This window comes from Gopherus evgoodei, chromosome 1, assembly GCF_007399415.2.
Source record: "Gopherus evgoodei ecotype Sinaloan lineage chromosome 1, rGopEvg1_v1.p, whole genome shotgun sequence".
Lineage (NCBI taxonomy): Eukaryota > Metazoa > Chordata > Testudines > Testudinidae > Gopherus > Gopherus evgoodei.
The window spans coordinates 153,377,766-153,395,946 of record NC_044322.1 but is presented as its reverse complement, the minus strand read 5'-3'; the positions used below and the strand labels follow the sequence as shown (position 1 = coordinate 153,395,946).

General features: G+C 46.4%; 1 protein-coding gene across 1 annotated transcript in view; it reads right to left on the bottom strand.

The window, feature by feature from the left end:
- Positions 1 to 548: 548 nt before the first annotated feature.
- OTC (ornithine carbamoyltransferase) overlaps positions 549 to 18,181 on the bottom strand; it is a 40,515-nt gene continuing 22,882 nt past the window's right edge. Inside the window, exons 6-10 of the mRNA XM_030575934.1 lie at positions 10,094 to 10,216; positions 6,169 to 6,222; positions 5,939 to 6,088; positions 3,573 to 3,710; positions 549 to 1,494 (exon numbers count right to left, since the gene is read on the bottom strand). Coding sequence (XP_030431794.1) covers positions 1,435 to 1,494; positions 3,573 to 3,710; positions 5,939 to 6,088; positions 6,169 to 6,222; positions 10,094 to 10,216 — 525 coding nt within the window. The 3' untranslated portion in view covers positions 549 to 1,434. The remainder of the gene's footprint in view (positions 1,495 to 3,572; positions 3,711 to 5,938; positions 6,089 to 6,168; positions 6,223 to 10,093; positions 10,217 to 18,181) is intronic.

Here is an 18,181-nt window from a genome sequence, read left to right as displayed (position 1 = left end):
AGAGATCCAGCCACTGGTTGGAGTGCCCAGATCACCAAGAGACTGGCCCATGGGTGGCAGGTGAACACTCCTGTGGGGGAGGCTAGCCGCCAGCCCCTCCCCCTCTAACTGAGGCCCCGCCCCTTCTGATCCCCTGCTGGAGCCCAGAGTGCCCCACCCCCCACGGCCACTGCTCCTCCTCCCTCCGTGCATCCCCAGCCCCAGTACTGGGCAGGTGGGCGGCGCTGTTGGAGCCCCCTCAGCCCGAGTGTGGTCCCAGCGCTGGGAGGATGGGTGGCACGGCGTGGTTTGGTCTTGAGCACCATGGTGCCTAGCCTTCCTGCCCCAGACTCTCAGCCACAGAAGGTAGCAGCAGGAAGGAGGAGGCCTGGTGGAGCATGGGCAGGGCCACACTAGGCTGTTTGGGGACTTCCACATTTTTGAAAAATTCCAACTCGTCTAGGAGCTGGTTTAAAAAAAAAGAGAGAGAGAGAAATTTGGGAAAAGGTTTGAAAACATTTTGTGCAAAGTTTTCATTGAAATTTCAAAAATTCACAACCAACCTACAGTTGTCACAAACTTCTGTTTACTACCAAAAGGAATTAACTGTATGCATGCCACACATCACTGCTAGATGAAACTTAGCAAACTCCCACCGTGAAGCAACATTCACTTAGAATCCCCTCACCTTTGCTTTTTGCCACAGAGAGTATGAAAAAAATGGAGGACTTGCTTCATTGGCCAGAATTCTGTCCAGGTGGATGACGGAGCAGGGCGGGGAAGAATAGTGAGCCAATACTTCTTAGCCATCTTTCTTCTCCCATACCCAACCCTGAGGCAATCCCTCTGTGTGAACCACATCACTATTCTCCAGCTAGCCCTCAGGAATTTTCCTGTTTCCTCTACAGTCTCAAACCCAGATTGAGGTCGGGTTACAAGGTGGCCAGGGTGCAGCTAGGAAAATTGTACTAACAAGGGAATGTTGAGGTCCCAGAATATAGTAGGAAGGTGCTAGTTCTCTGAGCATGTGCTCCGAGATCAGCAAGAAAATCCAGTAGATTTAGGGGCAGCTGCACAGTGGTTATACAATAGATTTGGAAATGTACAACACTAGTTCTACCACAACATACATAAACCACTGCTTATGACACTGCTGGATCCATTCGCTAAACTACAGCTTTAGAAAACTTAAGAGACATGAACTGATACAAAAGCTACAGAACTTAAAGCATCTAGGAAAAGCACTACTATTGCAATGCTGCGCTGTTTAATTCACATCGTCTCCAAAGTTTTCATGAGTGCAAAGCAATATTATACAGTTCAGCGGAGCCAACCTATGCAGTTTTATTTAAGGATTCATTCATTGCTTTGGTCCTGTATGAAAGACAGCTATATATTTGCAGACTAGAATATTCTGCTGGTGAGGAATATTTTCTCTTGGCAGGAACCCAAGCATCAAAATGTAGGTTTTTGCAGCTGTGGTGAGTAATCTGTCAGCAGGGAAACCATGACAGCCTAGAGGGGGAGAGAAAAAAAACCCAATCATATTGGAAACAGACACTGCCAACAAAATAAACAGAGAAAAATATTTTTGAGTTCCAAGGGTTAGTGCTATAAACAATTTTTCCCAGCAGAAACTGTATGCTTAGATTTATTTTCTAGAATTTCCAATGGCGAAACATCAAAGAGTCTAAATATTAGAGTGTTCTGTTTGTATTCAGTTGGTTTCCTCTGTGCACACCATACATGAATGCACAGTAGTGGAGGAGTTCAGAAAAACAATGCTAGAACCAATATCAATACTGGACCAAATCCTGAAGTCTTTTAAACTGAATTCTGTCTGCAGTTACTCCTGATTCGTGCTTGAGTATGTGGAAGCAAAATTTGACACCCCCCCCCAATGAAGACATGAGCAAAATTTCCATTGACATCAATAGGAGTTTTACTTGAGTAAGGACCTCAAGATTTGACCCAGTTTAACCGCAGTTGTTGTTGCCCCATAAAATAGAAAACCCTGGCTGTATTGTGTGTCATGCAACTTTCTTGTGCTTCGTACTTTCTGACAATTTTTAGGTATATCAACCGTAGAATGAGAGTATTGGAAAGTGACAATCAGAAGTAAGATTGTATCTCATCAGATTTGTTTTTATCTACGTGTTTGTATACACAGACCCTGCACTTCTGTTCTTTATCTATTTTTGTCCAGGAATTACTCTAGTTTATATTGCCACAGTTTTACAGTAATATTTGATTGGAGAGGTGTGCTTAGAACAAATGCAAGTTCCTCTGAGAGTGCTGGTGACTCCATTTCTGTTTTCTCACTTCGGGGAGGTCGATGTTTGTCAGCATGACTGTTCTAAATCCTACAGTAAATAGTAGTTGTGAAAAATATGACACTGGTAGGAATATTGAGGATGGAATTACAATTTGTGTTTAATGCTGAATATATTCTTGTAGCTCGCATGGTACACTTAGTGTTATCCAGGCCATAGCCCAATATGTAAGTAAAGAGCACATACTTTTACTTCAAAGGCTTCATTTTGCAATCTTTCCTCAAACAAAATTCCCACTACCTTCTGTGGCAGCTCTGATAGCCATCTCTGATGCCATCTGCTATAAACATTTTGAAAACTGTAGCCTCTGTAGCACCATTCTTGGGATTGGTATTTGGAGTGTTTGAAAGAGGTGTATCTAAGGGATTGTCAACACTACTGAGGTTATAGCAGCATAGCTATGGTGCCGGTGCCGTAACCCTACAATGCAGGCACACACTATAGTGACAGAAAGGTTCTTCCATTGCAGTAGTAACTACACCTCCTCAAGCGATGGAGTGCCAAAGGTGAGTGCCAAAGGTGAGTCAAACTAAGTTTTACACGTAGACAAGGCTCAAGCTAATTGCTAGTGTAACTCAATGATTTCCATATAATAAATTGCAGTTAAAAGAGTAGATCTCACTCGATTAAAACAATCTGGGTCAAGTAGGAGCAGATTAAGATACAAACAGGAAAGAGTTGACATTTAATGCACTTAAGGGTGGGGTTTTGAAACATTTATATTAAGGCATGTGCTTTCCTGGGGAGTCATGCTAAATCCAAATCTGGATTGAAGGGTAGAACAATAGTCAACTACTGCTTACCCCCAAACTCATGTGCGGCAGGTATCGTAGGCAGGGATAGGCTGTGCCTCCCCAAACAGCCTAGCATGGCCCTGCTCACTCTCCACCCCCAGGCCAGGCTCCCTCTCTGAGATTCCCAGTGCCCTGGCTGGCCGGCTTGCCTCCTGTAGGGACTCAGAGTGGCTGGGACTGGGGCTGCTCCGCTCGGCACACTGGGCTGGGGGCGCTGCCACCCCGTGCACCAGGGCTGGCTGCGCTGCCACCTGGAGCACTGGGGCTGAGGCCTTGCCCCCCAACTGCCGGGAGTTGGGGCTGGGGTCCACGGTGGGGGTGCTCTGGGCTCCTGCAGGGGAGTGGGGCAGAAGGGAAGAGGAGAGGTGGGGCCTTGGGCACAAGGGGAGGGCCTGGGGACTAGCATCCCCCAACACCTGGGTCACCGGCCACCCATGCCCAAACTGTTCTTATTTGCTTTTCATACCATAATTGTCCATTTTCTGTTTTCAGCCTCCTGGAAAACCAGTGATCGTGGAGAATAAAATACTTCATCATCAACTTCTTCTGGCTTTCTTGGTAAACAGTGTAAAAAGGTCCAGTCAGAGGCCGCTTGTTTTCCCATCTACAGATAAAAAAGCGTGAAAAAGTTGAGTGATGTGATGGTACATTAGCAAGATCTTTAAGTGGTGAGAAACTGGTTTGGGCCAGATTCTGATCTCATCTACACTTGGTGTGAACCCGAAGTAATTCCACTGACATCAGCAGAGTTAGTCCAGATTGATACCAGTGCAAATGAAATAAGAATCCAGGGTGAAATCCTTGGCCCATTCAAGTCAATGGGAATTTTACCACTGATTTCAGTGGGGCCAGGATTTCACCCCTAGACTGTTGTCTTTGAAAGGAGAGTCTGAATTGTGATGAAGCAGCAGATCAATCAATAAGTACACTCTGGACAGTAACGCCACATGCCAGCAAAATATATGGACAATGGCAATAACTGCATATTAAGAGATGTATAAAAAGGCCTTGGTCAATTCTTTTGATATGAGTAACTCATAATACGTCAACCTAATAGATGAACAAAGGATTATAACATGGGTCGGCGACCTTTCAGCAGTGGTGTGCCGTGTGTTCATTTATTCACCCTAATTTAAGGTTTCGCATGCCAGTAATACATTTTAACATTTTAAGAAGGTCTCTTTCTATAAGTCTATAATATATAACTAAACTATTGTTGCATGTAAAGTAAATAAAGTTTTTAAAATGTTTAAGAAGCTTCATTTAAAATTAAATTAAAATGCAGAGCCCCCAGACTGGTGGCCAGGACCCAGGCAGTGTGAGTGCCACTGAAAATCAGCTCGCTTGCCGCCGCTGCCTTCAGCACATGTGCCATAGGTTGCCTACCCCTGGATTACAGAATTTTAAGCAAGTTGAGCCATGTCTTCTACTAGCATTCTGGGGACCTAGAGTTAATATATGGTCAGTGAGATCACCGATGCTAACAGAGACTAAAATGTCATTATTTATATTCTAATCGTTAATATTTTGTTTCCATTTTCTCTAGCAGTTGTTGCTCTGATAACTATTTCAGCTAAATGGGTTTTTAAAGATATTTATTTAAAGTTTTGCCCATTTACAGATACATGCAAATCTGCCCAAAATGGTGCCCTGGCCATGTTCTCTATGAATGGCAATATGCGCATTATTGCGATTTAGCCTGAGAACCATTCAAAAGATCTTCTCTTGCAGTGTGGCTATAACAAGGTGGGCTGGGCTGGGAGGAACAAAAAGTTAAATACAGAGTCCTTGAGAAGGAGAAAGCAAAACCTTCCCTCTGTTTGTGCCCTAGATTTGTGTGTCCAGTAAGGACCCATCCAGAAAGGCCAGACTGAAGGAGAAAGTTTGGCAGAGTAAGCCTCAGGTAACTCAGACAGCAATTGTGTTGGTTAGGGGGCTTTGCATTGGTGTAGAGTGTACACCAATACCGGTGACCCTTCCTCATAAGAGCTATCAAATGAATGCTTTGATGGTGTTGATCTTTAAAAATGGAATCTACAGAAGTGGACCAGAACAAATAAACTCAGTACTGCCAACCACAGGAGATAAAAAATCATGAGTCTGACACCTCTTCTGCTGCCCCCAAAAAATCAGGAGATATTTTTTAAAAAAATATTATATTATGGTTTTTGGTCTTTTCTTTTGAACAATCCCCTGCCCATCCCCAGTGTGTTTGTGCATGGCCGCTAGTGTCCACTCGCCAGATGTATTGAGTAAGGTGATTCTGGCTTCTGCTGCAGGAACTCTCACCCCTAATCTTCCCACCCTCTACCCAGCAATTAATCCTGCCCCTTCCCCCCTCAGTTTTGCCCTCACCCAGCCCCTGCTCCATCAGCCTCCACCCCGCTCAGTCCAGCCCACCCCGCCCCTCAGCCTCAGCTCTGCTTCTCCTGGTGTTCTTCATTCCTTTTTCACAGACCTGCGGGGATAGGGTGGGGAAGGGGCTTCTTCCCTTACCAGGTTGGAGGGGGCAGCTCCTGGGACTCTTTACCCCCACTTTCCCCTGTGCCCCTTCCCAGGCCAGGTACTGCAGGGGAGAGGAGTAGAGGCACATCCTGTCTGTGTTTCTTGTGGGAGGAGGGAGCGGAGCTTCCTCAGCTACTGGGCACTTTGCTCTACCCTTCCCTCTCCCGTGAGAACAGCAAGGGAAGGGGAGAGAGTCAGTCAGCTTCTGTCAGGGCTGAACTTTACAAGCGGGGAGGAGCTTCTTACGTCATCGCAAGACCAGCTCCAAAGCCCTCTGAAACCCCATTACTCACAAAGCATTCACAAGAGTTGGAACTTGATCTTTACCTGCATTGTGATCTGGTAACCTTGGAATGCCTTCATTCGCTCTGCCTTCTCCTTTTCTTGTCCCATACTTATCCATGTGTCTGTAACTAGGACATTGGTTCCACTTGCAGCTTCCAAGGGATCAGTCGTGAAAAACAATTCGGTGCTATACTAATGTGAGTAAGGCAAGGGAGGTCAGACAACTTCATTCAAAACGTAAAGTAAACCATATTTAACATATTGGCTCATACCTCTTTAGAGTACTCTTCAGCTACCTTAACTATGTTGGGGTCCGGTTCAAAGCCCTGTCAAAAAGACAATAACATTACATTGCACATTTACATTATTATTTTATTGAGCTGGTTGGAAAAACTTTGATGGAACCATTTCCCATGGGAGAATACTATTCTGTCAAAATCAAAACGCTCCACAAAACTGTGTTGACTTTTACTGAAATTTAATTTTGGAGAAAAACTGGAGAAAGGTGTGTTGGAATTCCCTTTGAGAACACTTTCCACCTGGCCTCCCAAGAACTCCGTTCTACTCCAGACTTTGTCACTCAGATATTTTTACTTGGCATACAGTAATGCAAAGCTGAGTTGATCAGACTCAAATGCAAAGGGTGCATAAGGTATACCACACACTCAAAATTACCCAACAAACCACTTCTTTTATATACAGTTACACATTACATTGCATTTACTTGCATTACATGTTTTGAGATTGGTTTGGTTACGTTGCATATTCTGTCCATATATCGTTATTCTTGTTCCTAGTAAATGGTTCTCCCTCTTATCTTATCTGGCTCAGACATTCTGTCTTTTTAGCCTACTGACCTATTTACTTATCTTATTTAGCACAAATGTTCTGTTTTCAGCCTACTGATCTCTTTAGCGCCCTAATCCTATCCTCCAAGAAATGTTGAGATCTCCCTCCAGGAGTTAGTTACTCATGCTAGGCCAGGCCTCATCAACAAGGTGTTCCAACAATGTTAAAACATTCCATTCAGACACTTTTGAAATAGATTTATTTCAATTTTTCATTTTGAAATAACTTTGTCTTGATTTTTTTTATTCTGTATTATTCTATATGTTATCAGATTTTAAGTCAAAATTAAAACAAAACAATTTTGTCTTAATTAAACATTTCAGTCAACGCAAAGTAAGGAGTTCTTTGCAATTTTCCTTTCCAGAGAATTTTGAAACTTTCAAGTTTCATTCCAATTTGGAACAAAATGAAATTTTGAATTCTTTTGGGAAGCCCAATGTCCATCCCCTGCACAGTTCTATTATTTATATTTAAGTAGGTGCTGAAAGGCCCCAGTCAGGATCAGGACCTTATTAAGTAGAGTGCTGCACAAACACATTGTAGAAGGGCAGTCCCTGCCCCAATGAGTCATTTTATATTTTAATTATTTTTATATATAAGGAAATCTATGTAAAAAGTCTACCAAACAAAACATGCATATCCATTGAGATTAAGGCAACTATGATACCAAATAGCAAAGGTCAGGAGATTTATATTCCAGCTTGACACCCTCTTCCTCTGAATCTGCTGTGCCTAAACCAGTGTTTCTGAACTGATTAATCAGAAAGGAAATCAGGGGCATCATGAGATGTTGAAAATTTTATTATAATCTAAAGCAAAGAAAATCTCGCTCCTCCACTCCCCACACACCCTTACCCTTCAAGGGAAGCATTCTCTGTCAGCCTTTCAGGACACACACAAATAAATTATATTGGCTTAGCATTGTTCTCATGGATATACTTTAAGGTAAATATAAAGTGGTTTGGTGTTTGTTTGTTTTCTTTGAATAAGTGGTTGCCAACTTGAAAAGGTTGTGAAACACTGGTTTAGCCTATGTGCTGTTGTAATCCACACACTGTCTGGGTGTGGTGTTCTGTCCCATCCAATGGCACCAAGACCATTTAGAGATAATTAAATGAGTCTGGTCTACAGCCTTAGTTAAGAGCCAGTTGGCTTTTTGCTTATGCTGTAGACAGGGCCAGCTTTAGGCCAATTCAACCAATTCCCCTGAATCGGGCCCTGCCCCTAAGAGGGCCCCACGCCCAAGCCCCAGTACGGCATACCGGCAAAAGCCAGTGTGCTGTACCAGTGTGGCCCAGCTTCCCCAGGGGGCAATTTAAAAGGCCTGGGGCTCCCAGCAGGGGCTGGCGCTTCAGGCCCTTTAAATTGCCACCAGAGCACCACTGCTGGAGCCCTGGGGTGGGGCTGTGGGGCTCTGGGGGCTATTTAAAAAGTCCGGGGCTCCCGTAACTTCTACCGCCCCGGCCCTTTAAATAGCCACCAGAGCCTCACTGCTTCCCCAGGGTTCCCATGGCTATTTAAAGGGCTGGAGTGATAGAAGGAAGGGAGCCCTGGGCCCTTTAAATACCCCCAGAGCCCTGAGGTAGCGGGGGGCTCCGGGGGCTATTTAAAGAGCTGGGGCTCCAGCTGCCTCTGCCGCCCCAGTCCTTTAAATAGCCACCGAAGCCACACTGCTTCCCCAGGGCTCCCTCAGCTATTTAAAGGGCTGGGGCGGTAGAAGCAGGGGAGCCCCGGGCTCTTTAAATAGCCCCCAGAGCCCTGGGGTAGCGGGGGGGAGGGGAGCTCCAGCTGCCTCTGCTGCCCTGGTCCTTTAAATAGCCCCCAGAGCCCCGCCACTTCTGTGCTCCTGCGGCTATTTACAGGGCTGGGGCAGTGGAAGCAGGGGAGCCCCAGGCCCTTTAAATAGTCCCTGAGCCCTAGGCTGCTGCTGCTACCCTGATAGGGGAGGGAGGGGAGGGGGCACTCACCATGCAGGATGAGCTGTACCCCCTGTACCTGCACCAGCTGCCTGCAGCCAACCCCTGCTGCACCCTCTGCCTGCACCAGCCCCGCCGCCTCGCCCTGCCTGCACCAGTTCCTGTCTGCAGCCATCCCTGCACCCGCTGCCCGCAGCCAGCCCGTCTCCAGCCAGCCGCATACATCCTGCCCGGCCCGCACCAGCCCCTGTCTCCAGCCAGCCCCGCACTCCCTGCCTTGCCTCCAGCCCTGCACCCCCTGCCCTGTCTCCAGCCAGCCCTTGCCGCACCGTGTGCCCTGCCCGCACCAGCCCTGCACCCTCTGCCCTGTCTCCAGCCAACCCCTGCCGCACCCCCCTGCCTGAAGCCAGCCAGTCCTGCACTCCTTTGTCTCCAGCCCTGCCAACCCATGCCGCACCCCCTCTGTGGCCCTGCCTGAAGCCAGCCAGCCCATCCATGCCCTGTCTCCAGCCTGCCCCACACCCCTTGCCCAGCCTGCAGCCAGACCCTACCTCCTGCCACCTCCCCCTCACCTCCAGCCAGCCCCATGTCCACTGATGCCCTGCAGTTCCCAGGGAAGTAACCCTGCACACCTGCTTTAATGAGGTGGGCAGGGAGCAGCTGGGACCCACATGTGCACCCCAGCACACCCCCAGGGAGTGGCGGAGCTCATTTCTAGTTCAGACCCATCTTTTTAAAACAGAACTTTAGGTAGGGTTAACATACATCTGTACTTTCCCGGACATGTCAGGCTTTTTGGTTCTTAAATCGCCATCTGGGAGGAAAATACGGATGTATGGTAACCCTATTGGTACAAAAAATACATACGGTGGCAGAACTTTTTATAGGGAACCAGTTGCTAAGAAATGAAAGGCTTTTTTTTTACATGTTTTTTTTTCAGTCATCCCTGCCGGGGCCCTGCCGAAAATGTTCGAATGGGGCCCCGCATTTCCTAAAATCGGCCCTGAGTGTAGAGGCTCATGTACTAAGCTCCAAAAGTCCCAGGTTCAATCCCCCACCGACGAGTGGGGTCTATTGGTGTTACACTGCATCTTCCTAGGGATCTCCTTAAATCAAAATACTAAGACCCAATAGTGAAGCACACAAATGGGGTTCTTTGTTAAACTACAAGCAACGTGGGGTAGAGAGCTCATCTCTGTCTTTGCATGAAACTGCACTTTAGCCCATCTAGAAATAAATAACAATTCATCATGTTTTCACTGTGAGCTACATTGTGGTGGCAAAGGAGGGGGAAGGAACCTCTTCACGCTTGCGTGGCCTGTGTACAGGCTAGCCAGATTCACAGCTTCTGGGAGGCATGCAAGTGTCTGAGAATAGAACTTGAGCCTTGGTTAGTTTTACTTCCCTTCCTCCAAGTGCGGGGCTCTCTTACCTTTGGAGTAGCAACACGCAAATGCATCCCAAATTTAGCAGCACTCATCAGGATGGAATTCAGGACATTGTTTCCATCACCAATCCAGCTTATTGTGAGCCCCTTCAGATAGCCATAGTGTTCCTGACAAACAAATAACAGTACCACAGTGAGGATTTTGGAGATTCGGAAAACAAGTGGCAATAGGTGCCAGGAGTGGTGACAACACTAGGCTGAGTCAGTGTAACTTTGCCACCTTCAGTTATGAGTAGCTGTCATGTGTGGATCAAACCTGTAGCAGACACAGAAACAAGCAATAAGACTTTACAAAGCTGAGCAGAAAAAAAAGCATCTTACAGCTGAACTTAAATCCAAGAAAAGACAACTGAATGAATGTACCTCCTTGTCTTACACCAGCAGTTCTCAAACTCTGGGTTAGGACCCCAAAGTGGGTCATGACCCCATTTTAATGGGGTCACTGGGGCTGGCATTAGACTTTCTGGGGCCCAGGAGCCCAAAGCCAAAGCCTGAGCCCCACTGCCTAGGGCCAAAGCAAAGAGCTTCAGCCGTGAGCAGCGGGGCTCAGGCTTTGGCTTCAGCACTAGGAGATGGGGCTCAGATTACAGGTCTCAAGCGCAGGGCTGAAGCCCGTGGGCTTTGGCTTTGCCCCCAGGTTGTGTAGTAATTTTTGTTATCAGAAGAAGGTCATGGTGCAGTGAAGTTTGAGAACCCCTTCTTACACTATAGCAGAGTGTTATTGATTCACCTTGACTTAAACTTTGATTGTAGAATTTTCAAAGCAGAAATATATATCTCTATCAAAAGGTAAAGGGCAGGATTTTCAAAAGCTCTTAGGTGATTTTCAAAGAGAAGTTGTTTTGAAAGCCAAGACGAATTGTGCTCCTATGACACTTAGATGCTTTGAAAATCCCACTCCAAGTCTATTGGGATTCAAGTGGGGTGAAATTCCTATTTCTTTTTTTAGCTTTGCTAAAACTTTTGATACAATGTGCAAACATCAATATTTTAAAACCAGCTATGGGCATTCACTGTTAGGCCTGGTCTGCAATGAGGATTTGTCCCAGTTACGGTCATTGGTGTCGCTGCAACAGTAAACATTTGTATAGTTAAGGAAAGCCACATTTAGCAGTGGTAAAGGTTTCAAACTGGGGTAAATGCCACAAATACAGAGTCTAGTGGCACCTTAAAGACTAACAGATTTATTTGGGGATAAGCTTTCGTGGGTGAAAAACCCATCTCTTCAGATGCATGTAATTTTCACTCCATGCATCTGAAGAAGTGGGTTTTTTACCCACAAAAGCTTGTGCCCAAATAAATCTGTTAGTCTTTAAGGTGCCACAGGACTCCTCATTGTTTTTATGGATACACACTAACTTGACTACCCCTCAGATACTTGACACCAGTACAAATAGAGACTTTGCCTGTTTACACTTGGGGTTTGTACCAGGGCAGCTATACCAGTAGCTGGCCATTAATGGCTGAAAATTTGGGCAACTACTCAGTATAGGTAAGACCCAAGAAGGAGCAATTGGAAATGAGCTCCACTTCTCCGCTGATCAGACCAATTGAAGGTCCTTTTCAAAAAGGGGCTTGTTTAAAATAAGCATATCTAGATGTACCACAGTAACTACTGGGCAATGTGCTTTTTAAACAAAGATAAAACCAAATATGTTCACTCTTTTCCCTGGGCCCCCAGTATATCTGAGAGGACTTGACACATGATCTAGAGCCCTTTATCCCTAGGTCACCAGTTCAGGCCCAGCTTGCTGCTGTATTATAGCAGCCAAAAGGCCTTGCCACTAAACAATTGTTTCAGTCATTAAATTAAAAGACTTGGGGTTTGGCACAGTGGATAAGCATCCATTCAGCTAATTAGCATCCATGTGGACAATCTCAGCAGAGACCACAGAGGCCTGAACAAGAATAGGGAAGGAGCTCCCCTTTCTCTCCCAGAGATGGCCTCTCCAAAGCAAACTTTTGTGGACTTGTCCCAGGGTAAAAATATCATAATTTCTGCCAGTGACCACAGTTTTCTGGGTAAAAAAATAGCAACATTTGGGATATTTAATGTAATTCATAGAAAAGTACTTGAAAGCCAATTTCTGGTGCCTGACTTCACCCCTGGCCCCATATTGTCCTTTGAGGGGCTTCACAAATCTTCAGTAGCAAGCCCAGCATTGTCAATTCTGTTTGTCCTTGTAGCTGGCAGGCAGTTGCATCTCCTCCCAGCACAGCTACAACCATTTCATCAGCTGGAATCATAATGCAAATAACTCCTATGCGGAGCACTGGCTGAAAGGATATTTCTGGCATACTATTAGGAGTTTACAAAAGAACAGGATAGGACTTGGTGGATACAGAGTATTGGAGAGTAACAGCTAGACAGATTTTCCAGCATCCCCAAAAGCCCCATTGTATCCCATTCTAGTGGGATCCTTGGAGGAGACCATGCCAAGCCTGTAATTTCAGGGGTTAATTCTCATCTAGGGTACAGCAGCAGCAGGATGGAAGTACCAACTGGGAGCTAATTAGTTGCAACTGAGCCTGTTTGGGCTCATTACTTTAAAACAGAAGTTACAAATTGTAGAGTGTGAGGCACTTGCTGATGGGCCATGGAAAGCTGGCCATTCCTATGGTGCCAGCAACTTGTTATTTCCAGATGCTAAACTGCATTCAAAGAAGCAAACATATATTAAATACTTTCCCATGTGATGTTCCCATGTAGCCAGTTTGCCAAAGAGATGCTATGGGATGGCAAATAGGAGCGGAGATGGTCCACATAGCCATCTTTATATTAAAATGTGGCCCATGCTAAAACATTGAGAAATGCAGCCTTAAAAGATGGTTGTGAGATACAATGGGGTTGTGCTGACCCAAACCCAGAGGAAAGGAGCTCCGAGGAAGCTTAGGAGCTACCCTATATGGTTTGTACTTCTCCTTTTTCTATTTTAGAGGTCACTGTCTGCTTGTAAAACTGCACAGAAGGAATACAGCGAGAGACTTTTGCTGTAATGGTAACAATCTAGGTTAAATTAGAACCATGACAGCAAAGCCAGAGAGAGTGACACGTTCATACCTGAACCTCAGGTGACTTTTCGCCTGTCATTCTGCCCCCAACCCTAGTACGCTGCCTTAGGCATTTTATTCAGTTGGCTAAGATTGCACTACAGTTTCTCTTTACATTTTAGGTATGACAACCAAGTATTTTGGTTTTTAGTAAAATCAGAAAAACTGAATGTTGTTAAAGTCTGGAGCCCTTTTCCCCCACATGATTGCCTCCTGTTGGCAGTCTGGGAGTGCTCTGAAATGCAACAAAACTTGGCTTCTGCTCTTTACTGAAAGACTCACCTAAATGATTAAAGTTGCCCATGCAATCTATTTCTTTTCATGTCGATACTTAGTTTCCAGGTTTCATTCAGTCCCTACCCTGGCCTGCAGTTTATCAGAAAATTTCAGAAAAAACACGAACTGAAATAAGCTTGCTTATTTTAAAGAAGGCCAGGCTGCAAGCCTCTCCTTCTGAAAGTAGAAGAGGCTAGTTTAATTAATTAGGAAGTTTCAGGTCTAACTCATCATCTGATCTTATTTCTAGCCAACCACAAAATGTGACACCAGCTTGAGTTGATACTGTAAATTATTGACAATATTAACCATACAGGATTCAATTATAGCATGCATTAGAATAATGAGTCAATATTTTGGCATAATTTAAAAAGTAAATCCAGGGGGGTAGCCAGAAAACATATTTGCACAGGAGGTAGCGTGGTTCAATGAATAGTGCTTCAGAGTGGGAGTGAAGAGACCTGTCTTCTATTCCTGGCTCTGCCACTGACTTGCTGTGACACCCTGGGCCGGTCACTTCACCTCTGTTTCCCATCTTGTCTATTTAAATTGTAAAGTCTCCAGGGCAGGGACTGTCTTTTACTATGTGTATGTACCACACCTAGAACAATATGGACTTGGTTTTGTTGGGATCTCTAGGCAGGGGTGGCTCCAGGCCCCAGCATGCCAAGCACGTGCTTGGGGCGGCATGCCACTGGGGGCGCTCTGCCGGTCGCCGGGAGGGTGGCAGGCAGGGTCCCTGTGCAGGCATGCCTGCGGGAGGTTCACTGGAGCCGCGGGACCAGCAAGCAGCAGAGCGCCCCCCATGGCATGATGCCATGCTTGGGGTGGCAAAATGTCTAGAGCCGCCCCTGTCTCTAGGTGCTACCATAATATAAGCACTCATCATTTGATAGATCCATCAGAGGCTATTAGCCAGGATGGGCAGGGATGGTGTCCCTCTAGCCTCTGTTTGCCAGAAGCTGGGAATGGGAGACGGGGGTGGATCACTTGATGATTACCTGTTTTGTTCATTCCCTCTGGGGCACCTGGCACTGGCCACTGACAGAAGACAGGATACTGGGATATATGGACCTTTGGTCTGACCCCGTACAGCCCTTCTTATGTTTTTATGAGGTGAGTGACAAGAATCTCGTAGTTTGAGTTCTGTGGGCCACATAGTTTATGGCAAAAGAAGCTAACTGGGACCATATGGCAGCTGTCTTTGATTTGCACTACAGTGCAACAACTCATGCTATTGAAAATACTTAAAGAGGAGCTTCTCATAAAGTCTACAATAACAAAGGTATAGAAAACTTAAAGGGAGAGAAAGACCATGTTATGTAAGGTTCTGAAAGAAAACAAAGTCAAAACTAGGAAGATAATAGAGTGATAAAAAACAAAAATTAAAAAGCAGCATGGTATTTGTATTTCCTGACATGCCCAGCATTCACTATCTATGAGGATGGAGCAGTCACTCAGCAATGGCAGAAATAGACAAGCAGGCTCCGAAATCTGTCAGCCGTACTTGATATTGAAATTCCAAGTTTCACTTCTGCTACTTTGTGGACAAAGAGGTCAATGACATTTATGTATCTGGTCAACTAACCAGCTAGCAAAGGTGAGGATCGCTTTGAGAAAGAGTGAGCTTTGTGCCTGACCACCTCTCTCCAAAAAGGATTGAGGTATAGGAAACATTTAACTTCAGATGAGAGATAAAAGAACCAAGTGAGGCATTGACAAACTGACCAACACACATGTCAGCTGACATGGACAGAGTGATCAAGATCTAAATTGTGCAAAATTGTTCATCGGTCAAGCATCACAGAACAACTCTTAATAAGCCAGAGCTTATATTTAAGAGTGTTAAGCATTGGCTGAACTATGGAAGTGACAATCATGGGCCTTAAGCATGAAAGAGAACGGAAAACCTATGTGTACGCTAAAGGCATACAAGCTGATAGTCCTAAAAGGCCAGGTCTCAAGAACACCCAAAATTGGGTCTCAAAACACTTGCAGAAGATCTGGTGGGTCATAACTATACCTACGATCAGTGGTGAGCTCCAGCCGGTTCTCACCGGTTCACAGGAACCGGTTGTTAAATTTAGAAACCTGTTTAGAACCGGTTGTTCCAGGACAACCGGTTCTAAAAAGCTTTTAAATTTAACAAAGGCTTGGGCAGCTGTCCACCGGGCCCCAGCTCACCTCCCTCTCTCCCCGAATGCTCCACCCTCCTTCTCCTCCCCCTCCCCTGCTTCCCGCGAATCAGATGTTCACGGGAAGCCTGAAACAAGAGACAGGCAGGTAAGCAGCCGGGGGGACGTGACGGCGTGCGCGCAGCCCAGTCCAGCTCCCCCTGGCCCCAGCTGAGCGCCCCAGCCTGGTCCTGGCTAAGCAGCCCTGGCTCGGTCTGGTCCCAGCCGAGCAGCTCCGGCCCGACTCGGGGAGTCAGATACTGCGGTGCTGGTCCTGGTGCCAGCTGAGTGGCTCCAGCCCGACCCGGCCCAGGGAGTCAGATCCTGTGGCGCTGGTCCCGGGGCTGGCTGAGCGGCTCCGGCCCTGCCTGGGGAGTTGGGTCCCACGGCGCCAGTCGCGGTCCCGGCAGAGCAGACCCAGTCCCAGCCCCAGACAGTGTGATAAGGGGGCAGGGAGCAGGTGTTTGGTGGGTTGTGGGGGGATGGATAGGGGTTGGGGCAGTCAGAGGGCAGGGTACAGAGGGATTGAATGGGGGAAAGGGTCCTGGGGGGCAGTCAGGAAGGAGCAGGGGTTGGATGAGGTGGTGGGGGTAGTCAGGGACAGAGAAAAGGGGTGGTTGGATGGGGCAGGGGTCCCGGGGGGGCATCTAGAATGAGAGGAGGGGTTGGATGGGGCTGCAAGGGGCAGTCAGGGGACAGGGAAAGGGGGGGATGGATAAGGGGTCCCTGGGGGGTGTCAAGAAACGTGGGGGGTTGGATGGGGCATGACTCCCAAGGGGGGCACAACCCCCTCGTGAGGTGAGGAGGAGGGAAATTGTTGTTAATATTTTGGCAGCTCATCACTGCCTAGGAGGATACTCAGCTCACCAACTGATTGGAAAAGAAGGTCATAGTTGTGGCAAGAAAAAAAACACTTCATTGCACAATGCCTATTCTAGGTGACAGAGTTAAAGCTGAGCACTGGAAAAGGGAAAGCTGTCTCACAGAGTCAATGTGTGAGAACTCCAGGTTAGTCAGGCAATGGCTACAGAATAAGAAGACACTGAATCGGAGGCACCTGAACACAGTCTTCATAACTGGAGAACAACTCAGCCTGTCAGAAATGCAGTGCTCTGTACACAGGACAGGAATAGAGAAAGCTCTAAAAGTAAACAAGAAGCATTTTCTGGAGTATGTGTGCTTAAATGAGTATAGCAAAAGTGTAAAAAAGAAGAACAAATTAATTGGAATTATAACAGAGAAGAGTAAAATGATGTTAAAGCATGCAGAGATTTGGGGAAAATGGAGATCCACTGGCACACACAGAAAAAAGAAAAGTCAGTCCTCTGTTGGAGGAATTCTGATGGCATACTGACAAAGGAGAAATTGCAGAAAAATATTTATAAAGCTGAGGTAATAGATGTTATTAAACAAAAAACCTTCCTGAAGTTAGACTTGTTTAGATACGCACTTACTTTAATGTTTCTCTGTTTCTATTGCATTTTGCGTGTACATCTGTCCAACAAATTTCATATGTACGCTGCCTATCAATTCAGATATCACAAAAATGCCATTTTAGCTGATTTTAAAAATAACTAGGAGCATGCTAGGTGTGATATCCTACCGCTATTCTTGGAACTGGTGAAATTCATGGAGTTATTAAAATACTGTTTTTTGCAACTACAACGCGGTACACAATATGCCAATATGTTCCCCGCTACTGTCTGGTGCATGAGAGAACAAAACCAAGGAAATTCCACAGCAGAAGTGCCAGACAGAGAGGAAAAGAGGCTATGTGGGTAGCCACCACCAATAGTCTGTGGGTGAGATTTTTATCCATGCTCCACCTCTTTTATTCTGGGTAAAAGGGCCAGAGCAATATAAGGGGAGGAGGCCAAAAGTCCCCGGTCTGGCTGGGGGGAAGATTCACCTGGCACAGGCAGTGTGGGAGACAGTGGTGAGTCTGCCTTCTGAAGAACCCCTTGCAAACCTTGGCATGGAGGAAGTGGTGGAGAGGTTGGGGTTGGCAGGGGTGTATCAAGGTTGGTCTACATTTTGGGCAGCCCAGTAAGGGTGAAGTAACATAAACAGACCTCCAGACTTGTCTAAAAAATGTGGATGGATGCAGAACAGTCCAGAATCAGGAGAGTACTAAAATGGCTTAGCTCACACTCCCCCTAGGCTGCAAGCTGTGTACTACACCGCTTAGAGGCAAAACACAAAATCTCATCTCATCTATCTACCCCTAACCCAGGGGTAGGCAAACTTTTTGCCCCGAGCGCCACACTGGGGTAGCAAAACTGTATGGAGGGCCAGGTAGGGAAGGCTGTGCCCCCCAAACAGCCCCTCCCACTTCCCACCCCCTGTCATAACATTTTTTCCCAGATCTGGACCTTAGCGTCCAAAATATGGGTGTTAACATGAAAACTTCCAAGCTTAGTTACCAGCTTGGACCTGGTAAAGCTGCCACCAGCCAGGAATTATACAGTGCCTAGCTCACTGTGGTCTCCCCAAAACCTTCCCTGGGGGACCCCCAGGCTCAGATGCCTTGAGTCTTACAACAAAGGGAAATAACCCCCTCCCCTTGTTTCCT